The sequence below is a fragment of the Cydia pomonella genome, chromosome 23 (assembly GCF_033807575.1).
Source record: "Cydia pomonella isolate Wapato2018A chromosome 23, ilCydPomo1, whole genome shotgun sequence".
Classification (NCBI taxonomy): domain Eukaryota; kingdom Metazoa; phylum Arthropoda; class Insecta; order Lepidoptera; family Tortricidae; genus Cydia; species Cydia pomonella.
In genome coordinates this window covers 1,470,775-1,481,536 of record NC_084725.1, presented here as the reverse complement: position 1 = coordinate 1,481,536, position 10,762 = coordinate 1,470,775, and the positions used below count along the sequence as shown (strand labels likewise).

At 45.1% G+C, this 10,762-nt stretch overlaps 1 protein-coding gene across 1 annotated transcript in view; it reads right to left on the bottom strand.

The window, feature by feature from the left end:
• Positions 1 to 314: 314 nt before the first annotated feature.
• Positions 315 to 10,762, bottom strand: part of LOC133530812 (mucin-2) — a 64,728-nt gene continuing 54,280 nt past the window's right edge. Inside the window, exons 9-14 of the mRNA XM_061868883.1 lie at positions 5,992 to 6,140; positions 3,868 to 3,986; positions 3,591 to 3,718; positions 2,688 to 2,846; positions 2,008 to 2,223; positions 315 to 1,422 (exon numbers count right to left, since the gene is read on the bottom strand). Of these exons, the coding sequence (XP_061724867.1) occupies positions 1,270 to 1,422; positions 2,008 to 2,223; positions 2,688 to 2,846; positions 3,591 to 3,718; positions 3,868 to 3,986; positions 5,992 to 6,140 (924 nt within the window). The 3' untranslated portion in view covers positions 315 to 1,269. The remainder of the gene's footprint in view (positions 1,423 to 2,007; positions 2,224 to 2,687; positions 2,847 to 3,590; positions 3,719 to 3,867; positions 3,987 to 5,991; positions 6,141 to 10,762) is intronic.

The following is a 10,762-nucleotide window of genomic DNA, read 5'->3' as shown; positions in this document are numbered from 1 at the left end:
CACCATGCTGAGTCGGGACCATGTCGTGGCTTATATGTTATGTTTTGTTGAATAAACGCACTCTACTCTATAAGAGCAATTTACCCTACAATTCGAAACTTTTTACCCGACTGCGTCCGAAGGTGGGTACGAACAAACAGGTACTTTGTGTTTAGCAAATAGTTACTATGTAGGTATTATATACTCGTAGATATTGTGATACTTCTTTTTCCTTTTTCAGTTCATGTTTTTAAGCAGTCGGGTTTTTTTGTTTTTTAGGTCACTGAATACTTACTGAATTTCATTAGGCAATTTGAAGGTAGTAAGAAAACGAATTCCGTTAATAAAATTTATTATTAATAAAATTACACTTCATTTATACATTTGTAATTGACACTTATATTTAAAATATCAGTAATGGCACTTTGTTAGTCGCAATGTTTCGAGTTTACATTAAATATTCTATTTTATAAAAATCGACTTGAGATTCAATGTTATTTATGTTACTTGCAAGTTAGATATTTTTTAAATTACAGATGTCTGACTCAACTTGCAAGCTCTTATATACTATCTCCTTGAGAAGTATACAGACTTAATTTATATTATACATTTAAATTACAATTACAAAATGACGTTTCAAAAATTTAGCACTTTTTTGGGAAACTAAAAGTCAATGGCAGTTAAGAAATAATTAATATTTTGTTATTTCCATTAAATACATCGGCAAGTTATATTTTAGAACGTACAAACTAACTTGTCAATTACATACAACTTTCATACAACAAAAATTCTTAGCAAAATTCACATATCTATGATGACATCTGGCATCAAAAATATACCCCATTAAATTCTTGATCATGTCGACGGCACGTACTTACTTACATACTATAAATCCAAATGGTATTCAAGATTCCAAATGACATCCAAGATTCCAAACGACATCGTTCAACTGGTCATTCACAAAATAATATTTAAGGTCAAACTGACATACAAAATACTAAATGTGAAAATTAACAATACCAGTTATTAGTAATATAAGAGCTGTAGACAAAGAATGATCCTCTAAGTTCTCTAATGTCTACCTTCCATATCTCCAGATCTGGACGCACTTTTAAACTGTAGCCGTCCATAGGCCTAAAAATGATTTTAATTCCATAGAAAATATTTTAAATCTTTATATTGAAAGATAAACATTGCATTTATTTGTAATTTTTTTATTTATGGGCGGCTAGAGTTTATTATCATTTGAAACCTGGATACCATTGGACAGATTTACGCCTAGTTTACATTTTACATAATGACGCACGGCATGGCACAGCATAGCGGCAGACAGATGGGCACGGCGGTCTTCTTCTCAGAGTGCTTCTCCTTGCTGCGCGAGCCGCTTTCGTACTCATACATGCCACGGCCGGACGCGTACGCGCCGCCGCCTTGAGCCGCTGACTGTTAGCAACAAAACATTTGATCAATTTCTTATTACTGACAAAGAATTGAGATCTGAATTATCGTCAAGTTTTGAACATAAATAAATATTATAGGGCGTTCTTACACAGATTGACTAAGTAAGCTCAAGAAAGCTTGCATTGGGGGTACTCGGACAACGATATATATAATATATAAATATTTAAATACATAGAAAACACCCATCATTCAGGAACAAATATTTATGTTAATCACAAAAATAAATGCCCTTACCGGGATTCAAACCCAGGACCATCGGCTTCACAGGCAGTGTTACCCACTAGGCCAGACCGGTCGTCAAATACCACAGAAAACCGTCTGTGGTTACAGTACAGTCCTATTACCTACCAGTCATTGCATAGGCATTCCTATATTTCCTATGGGATCCAATAAGAATTATAAATTTATTTAATTTAAATTGAATCTGATTTAATTTGATATAAGTTGATTTCACTTATTTTATTTTATTTTTTTATTTCTTACTAACCTAGTTATTAAGTCATATGAGTGTAACAAATAATGGATGTAACGTCTGAAACAAACGATTTCAATTTCAACTGTACTTACAGCGCTTCCACCAGCCGTATAAGCAATAGGAGCATCCTTCTTAGCGAACGGCGTGTGTCCAGGTGGGTAGTACACGGCCGGGCCGGCGACGTTCTTGCTTCCCACCGCTGGGGCCTTCGCAGTAGGTGTAGGAGGCGGTGAGGAAGCCTGACGGGTTTCGTGGGAGACTTCAACTTTACGACGCACCACACCATCGGGCTGCGAGACTGGGAATCTCTGGAGGATGACAAAAAAATCGAGTATTATTTAGATTGACCGCTGTGCTGCTTGTCTATGATAATGGTATAAGCTAAAATAGGATATTATATTACTAATTTAATAATTATAAATTATTTAATAATTATAGTATTTGATGCCTTTAATAATGCTGGTTAAAATAAACGATAATTCGGAATGTTAATAATTCAGACGATAAAAACAACTACGGTAATATGGTCGGAATATATTTCCATTTCTATATTTACTCGTATAGACATTGTTGATGTTTAGAGAGCAACATGAGTGTAATTTTGCATCAATTGGATTACTTAATTTACGTTCTTGTCTAGTCTAGAGCAAACAAGTTTACTAGATTGCCGTCGTATTTGCGGAATACACAGTTCCGAATGATATACGTGCTGCAACATCTCGCACTTTGGAGACTCCATACTCATCGAGTAATTATAAACAAAAGTGGTTACCGCTTCAGGGAAGTCAGCCAGCAGGTCGTCCAGCCGCTTGGGCGGCTGCTGGTCGCGCTGCGAGGGCGTGCTGGGGCGCGGGAACGGGGACGGGGTCGCGCGCTCAGTCGTGTCGTGCCGCGAGTACGTCGTCTCGCTGTACTTGTACGTCGATGGACCCTGGAAAAAAGACAAAAGTATATCGTCAGGTGACAAGCAAAACTCACTAGTTACAAAAAAAATATTAAACATAAATCACCCTTATTTAAGTAGTAATATGGCTCATTATGGCTATGAACTTGTGATGGTAATTAGTAAGTTTTGCTTGTCATCTGACGATATTTTCTTTCTAATACATTTGTCCTATTTGCCTACTTCAAACGAAGTAAGCCAATAAGACCCTTTTAGAAAGAGGACACGTTCCATTGCTAATCTCATAAAAACCTGTGCACATATTTTAAAGTACCTTTCTCAAAGTCCCTACACTGTATTCTCTGGAGAAAACCTCGGTAGGAAGTTCAAGTCCAAGCACAGCCGATCCATTCATAGTAAGAAATTGAATAAAACGTAATTAAATAAATAAATTATTTTGAATTGGTAATCTTAAATATTGTCTATATTCAATTTGACAATATGTGACCGCGGCCGACAAAGCGTCCCACTTTTTCGCTTGTCGAGTCAAGGCGTGCTTATGGCAAGCGACAAAATTGGACGTCTTGCCTGCCACGGTCACATATTATAAAATGAGGCTAGATTCCAAATGAAATCCGAGATTCCAAATGACATCCCGATTAGATACAGAAGTTAGTCTAATAGCGGATGAATTTTGTCAAGCCGATCTGTCATCTTAATTTAGAAGCAGAATGGTTGTGTAAGTTGACCAATCATCTATCATCTCGGATATAAAAACAGCATATTACTCACATAAGGGCCGTGTCCATTGCGCTCAGGCGTCAGATGCGTGGTGACGGGAGCGGGGGGATTTGAAGGCAGCAGCTTCACTTCGTTGGCTGGAGACGGGTACACCATGCGCTCCGTCGTGTGCTCAGATACTGAAACATTCATAATTTATGTTTATTAATAATATATTATAGTAACGAAAGACTTTTTACCAGTCTACTATTCCCTACAAGAGGGACCTCGTAACAACTTTTCCTTCTAAGTCTTCTAACACATTTTTCAAACAAGAATTTGGACATACCGTCAGTGGCGGAATATTGGTCGCGGCGCACTCTGGTGCTGGTGTTGCAGTGCTGGCAGTACTGGCAGCCGCCGGGAGGGGGCGCCGCCGGGGCACCGGCCGTCGTCGTTCGGCTCAGTCTGCAAGCAATCGGTTTATTCATTCATTTGCCTTTCCGGCATAATTTTGTTTAACTCCCTAGATAACATATGTTAACGGCACCAATGGTGGGACATTTAAGAGAAAATTTGGAGTATTTTTAATATTTCACAGACATCTGTAAAATTTCTACCGCTTTATGCTTTAAAAGTTGAATGTTAAATTCGTCCTTTGTGTTTTCTATGTATTTAATGAAAGCTACTGCACTTGGTTTTTATATTATCAACCCATTTAAAGCTATGGTTTTTTGCTCCAGTCATGGGATGTATGGCGCCATTAATTTTCATACTAACAAATATCAATGAAAAATTGAACTTAAGTAGCAATAGCCAAATATGGTTCTTGTTTGTGGTAAAATGTTGCCAGCGATTTAAAACTGATGGTAAATACTTGTTTTACAGGATTTGTCTATACCATCCCATTACTGGAGCCTGTTCCATTATAGGGGTGTTTACTATAGAGATGTTGTACTATCCAGGCAAGGATCACCGAGGCAGGTTTTCATAACAGTACAAGACGACAAAACTGCAAACCACATTTAAAATTAATAATTGAACACAAGTGACATCTAATGTAAAGAGTAGGAAAAATAGTTTTCCCGTGTTACAATAGATGGCGCGTCGCTCTGAACTTCATCCAGGAAAAAAATAAATAAAAGAGTTCTAATATAAGGATAGTATAGTATTTTACCTATCAAAATTCTTTGTTTAATGTGCATTGCGTCTCACTCTGTCACTAAGCAAAATGCGAGATGCAAATACACATTGGAAAAAGATATTGGATAAATGGACCACTCTAAGAAAATGTTGAAAATGAAAACTATAGCGAACATGATCGGTCAAGCCGTTTTTGAGTTATTGCACAAAATATTCTCTTCTTAGTAAAAAGACGTACAAAGCGCTGCGAAGGTACTCCCTTAGTCCCTTATATGCTTGTAATGTACATGATGTATCCCCCGTTTGGCCTGTACTGACAGAATGGTAACTACGAGACCCTACACTGAGCATGGAATGACATGCTTTTGGCCGATCTTTAGGGTTCCGTACCTTGAAAGGAAAAAACGGAACCCTTATAGGATCACTTTGTTGTCCGTCCGTCTGTCTGTCTGTCAAGACCCTTTTTCTCAGGAACGCGTGGAGGTATCAAGCTGGAATTTGTATCAAATACTCAGGTCTACTGTCCCTTGCAGCTATGAAAAAATCAAATTTCTAAGCCAACGCAATCAAAAGATATAACGGTTGTAACCGTTTATGCCGCAAATTTCCGCAAATTTTCGGCACTCGCAAGGGAATCAAAACCTACAGGGTACTTTCCGTGAACTCAGAATCTGGAAATTTGGTACGAAGCAACGTCTTATAGCACAGAAAAAGGAAAAATTGCGAAAACCGTAAATTTTTGGTTACAACACCTATTTTTTTTTTAGGAGCATAGGCAGACGTTTGACCACGATCTCACCTGATGATAAGTGTCCGTCAAAAAACCTTAAATATGTGGTGCTACAATACCTAGAATATGAGAAAAAAATATACCTACACGTTTGTACACGGAACCCTCGGTGCGCGAGTCCGACTCGCACTTGGCCGGTGTTTTTAGAGACGTTTAGGGTCTTATAGATGAATTACAAATACCTATATTATACGTAAAATTATGGTTTTATCACGAAGGGGTTTTCAAAGTCACGCTATTGATACACCGCCATTGTAGGCAGGTTTTGGCACTTTTTTTTTTATACCACGACGGCAGGGCCGGATTTAGGGGAGTGCAACCGGGGCTACTGCCCCAGGCCTCCACAAAAGAGGGGCCCCCCACAATAGAGAATTCGGTAATTTTACCATGTTATTTGGAAAAAATTTGGGGCCTCCACTCCTTTATTGCCCGAGGCCTCCAGACCTCTAAATCCGGCATTGCACGACGGTGGCAAACAAGCATACGGCCCTACCACCGCCTAATCTACAGTGCTAATAGTGTGTTTAATTTAGTACTCACGTGCGAACATTTTCAGTGTCGCCAACATAAGTGTGTGAATCGTGAGTGGGGATGGGCACGGTGGTGGGGTCCTGGTCGGCGGGCACCTCGTACGTGTACGTCTTCACTGTTGTCGTCACCTTGTTCATGGGCGTGCTGGAGCGGGACAGCTGCAATATTCAATAAACACGTTTAAGTAAACACGTTCTAAGTTTGAAATACGTCTAAAGGGGCCCACTGATTACCAGTTCGCCGGACGATATCGGCCTGTCGGTTATTCGCATTGTCAGTTGGCATGTTTAAGTAAACACGTTCTAAGTTTGAAATACGTCTAAAGGGGCCCACTGATTACCAGTTCGCCGGACGATATCGGCCTGTCAGTTATTCGCATTGTCAGCTTTTGCGAATAACCGACAGACCGATATCGTCCGGGGAACTGGTAATCAGTGGGTCCCTTAAGCTTTAGAGCCTTACAGAAAACCGCAGCCAAATAACACTAGACCCTACTCATAGTGTTGTGTTCCTGTCGGTGAGTAAGGTTGCTCAACGAGGGGGGGGGCGGGTTTAGGGTCGGCAACGCGCATGTAACTCCTCTGGAGTTGCAGGCGTACATAGGCTACGGAGACTGCTTACAATCAGGCGGGCCGTATGCTAGTATTATAAAAGTTAGTAGTATAAAAAGAGCCCTCTGTTCAAACAAATCAAACCCAAAATATTATTTATTCAAGTAGAACTAGCAACATGCACTTACAAACAGAAATGGTACCTACCTGATCTCCTGCCACTGGTTCTCTAAATTATCGCAGAAAATTGTATCGCCGATTAGTTCCCAACCAATATTCGCATAATTTCATTTCGTGGAATAATAGAATAGAATAATTTTTATTCGTAAACATAAACAATTACATAATATAACAAAAACAAAGAAAGTATAAAGTGCCACGAAATGGCCTCATCTCAGCATGTTGCTGGTGGCTTCCAGCGCTGATCTTCCGATGATGATGATCATGTCCCAACTTATCCAAAAAATTTGTTTTATTCCCCAAACGCCAAGTCACCAACTGTACGTTTGACGTTTGGTCCGTATTTTATAAAGACACTTTTCAAAATGCCACCTTGGAATAGCAGAATGTTTTAGTTTGCGTAATATTCATTATTAATATTTTTATTCCGTTAAACTTGTGTGTTGTGTTGCGTGTGTTGTGTCGTGTTAAAAATACTTGTCAGTAGCAGGAGTAGGTACACTTTGCTCGGGGTGCTACGGACAGGAAACCTCCCAGTGTGCCGAGTCCCTTCTCATTCCTCTTGATCCGAGTGATCTGGGGGTAAGGGAAGGGATCTTGGACGGTGTGCCCCGGGGGCAACGGTAAGTAATCTCTTGGGTTCCAAGTTATTGCTTACCGGTGCTGCCAATGTCCTGTCAGGGGGGGAGGGGTGTTCCTGTGGCTGGCTGCTCTCGTCTTGCCTCAGCTAATCTGAGGTGTCAGAGAGCAGTAACCATTGGGTGGAGGAGGTGCGTATGCACAGTTTGTTTGGGGGGCCCCTTCTGTGGGGCCAGCGACCGCTTGGTGGCGTGGGATGGCGGGCCTTCAAGGCCTGCGGCGCGGCGGGTCTGGCGGTCACCGTCAGGTGGCTGCTGGGTGGGTTTCGGCCTCCCGTCGGGCAACCCGTAACCCGCACTGTAAGCGGGCCGGGAGCGCTGCTCATTGAGAGTAGCGCTACGTGGAGATAACCACTATAATAAATCCCCAATCCCAAGGTGAGCGGATCGTGCCGATGGGATGCATGGCTGGAGGGAGTCCAGTGCCTAGCGTGCGGGGGAGCTCACCCCCGAAAAAAGAGATCGACGACAGAAAAAATGAAAGACGATTGCGAAAAAATTCCCCTGGCGGGTCTCCGAGAGGAGGAAGCCCGCCCGCTCACTTCGGTGGGCGGCTGCCCTTCGTATGCAGGGGTGGGCAACAATCGCCTCGTAGGCCGGCACGGTGCCGGTCTTCGTGAACACAACCATGGCGCAACGAACACGGACATCGATACAATCAGGAATAGGGTTTTTGTTAATCGGGAGGTGAAGGACTGCGACCCGATGTCGCACTCCAACACTAACGACCTGGAGTTAAACGCGGAAGAGCGCTCAGAGTCGGGGACTTTGAGATTGAGGGGCGGGGGTTCACCGCAGAGGGACTCTAAGGGTCGGTTCGTCCGGAGGGGTGTATCGGCTTCTAAGAACTCCAGCGAATCCGAGAAAACCACGGTGGTGCCCACAAGGACAGTGTCTCCCTCGCAGACCGAGGTACCGGAAGCCACAACTGGGGCAGGGTCACGGAGTCAACCGGGGAGCCGGAGTTCGCTTCCGGACTTAAGAGTGACTCTCACTCGCTGCGATCAGGAGCATCAGGAGCATGAGTCCCAAACTCCAGCTCCGACTAGCAGCACAAAGGAGAAAGAGGGGGAAGCCCATACGGGCGACAAAGAGGTGGACATTGAATCCAATGCCGGGAGCATGCTCAGTGTCCGTTCGGAGACAGCTCCCAATGACAAGCATGGTAATGAGGCTGAGTCGGACTCTGCCATGAGTTGTTACTCGCTCGATGACAACGACAGGCGGTTCTGGCGGAAGCGCGGTCTCAGCGGCTCGGGGTCAGACTCAGAGGAAGACACCGAGAGAAGGTCTCGGTCCGCTTCAAAGCGAGGCCGCGGTCGGCCTCCAACCACGGGACATTACGTTGGCCTTGCCAAAGCCAAAGAAGATTATAACCGCGCCAAGCGAGAAGAGCTAAGGTTAAGGGCAGAAGAAGAAGTGGCTGGCATACAGCTGCCATTTTCAACTCGCAGTCAGACAAGCGGCTTAAACTCTGGCTCCGTTTTGCCCTGTGAGCAGGACAACCTCTCTGCGGCTGCGCTCTCCCAGCGCGTGCAGACAAGCCTGGATACAATAACACTGGTTGCCAAAAAGTCTGGAAATCTGAAAGGCACCTTTGTAAAGGCACTGAAGGACGCGGCGAAGTCTATTAAAGAGACATTTGAGTGTCTTCTAGAGCGCACTACCTCAGAGGAGACGAGACGTCTGCAGGCTCAAAACGATAGCCTGCGAGCGCAACTGACTGAGCTAAAAGCTGAAATGGCACAGCTGAGGGCAGACTTCCGGGACCAGTTCAAGAAACCGGCCTCCGTTCCGGTCCCACTTGTGCCCACAGAACATTTGCAGCCATCCAGCAGCTCCCGAAAGGATACGGAAGGGTCTCCCAACATGGAGGAAATGATGCGCACCATGACGGCCAAGATAGGGCTAATGCTAGACGCGAGGTTGGGAGCGTTGGAGCTAGAGGGTAGATTATTGCCGGCCCAACCAATGCGGCCCCCACTGGCTGCTGACCGGAGGCGCCAAGCTCCCCAGAACCAGGAGTCCAAACCCGCTCCCAAGCCTAATCCAAAGGCCCGGCGAGGTCCTCCAAATCTCACGGAGGAGCCACAAAAAGGAAAGAAGAACAAGAAGAAGAAGGCGAGCCTGGCAGCGGTTGAAGCCGCCGCGGCTCGCCCTACGGCTACACCTGCTCCTAGGTCTCTGCCTTCAGCCCCTATAGCCACGGATAAAGCGTGGAACATAGCGGCTAGAGGAGGAAAGAAAAAGAAGGCAGGAAATCCCAGCTCGGCCTCTCAACCGCAGCAGAGGGGAAAGCAGAGGCAAGTGCCACCGCGATCGCAAAAGCAAGCGGCTCGCAAACTACGCCCACCCCGCTCTACTGCTGTGGTGTTGTCCTTGCAGCCAGACGCCGAAGAGAAGGGCATCACTTATAAAAGTGTGATTGCAGCGGCCAAAACACAGGTTGACTTGTCCGAACTAGACATTCAATCTGTTCGGTTTAAAGTTGTAGCTACCGGCGCACGACTACTGGAGATACCGGGAGCCGCCAGTGGCCCAAAAGCGGATAAACTTGCTGAAAAACTTAGCCAGCTGTTTAGCCCCGAGGAAGTTAGGGTGACTCGGCCCACAAAATGTGCCGAACTCCGCGTATCTGGCCTGGATGACTCTGTGACATCACAAGACATTGCTGCGGCGATGGCGCAAGCCGGCGACTGTGCGATCCAGGAGGTCAGAGTGGGCGATATAAAATCGGATCCCTGGAGGTTAGGGTCGGTGTGGGTTCGCTGTCCTATCGTTGCAGCTAAAAAGGTGGCTGGAAAGGGAAGACTGTTGGTTGGATGGGTGTCGGCGCATGTTAAGCTGCTTGAAGCGCGCGCTCAAAGATGCTATCGGTGCTTGGAGCCGGGACATGTGAGGGCGAAATGTCCTTCCGAGTTCGACAGGTCTGAACTGTGTTACCGTTGTGGCCAGACTGGACACAAGGCAAAAGAATGCTCGGCGACACCACACTGCAGCGTCTGTGCAACGTTTGGCAAAGAGGCGGGTCATAGAGTAGGGAGCAAGAGCTGTACTGCTCCACCTAAGAGAACGAAGACAAAGGCTGGCGATGGCTCCCGGGCCCCCTCGCAGCCTGTCCACCCGCCCGCTGATACTGTGGACGCGACTCAGGGGGCTTCAGGAATGGACACCAACTAATATGGCCATCCAAGTTCTCCAGGCGAATCTTAATCACTGCGTCAGGGCTCAGGACCTTTTGTGCCAGAGCATGGCGCAGTGGTTAATTAATATAGCGGTGATAGCGGAGCCATACTCTATTCCCTCCAGAGCAGAATGGGTCGGGGACCTGGATAATACTGTGGCCCTGGTGTCGCGGAGCAATGCTAGCTCCCCGCCTTTTCAAGGCGTCATAAGGGGTCACGGTTTTGT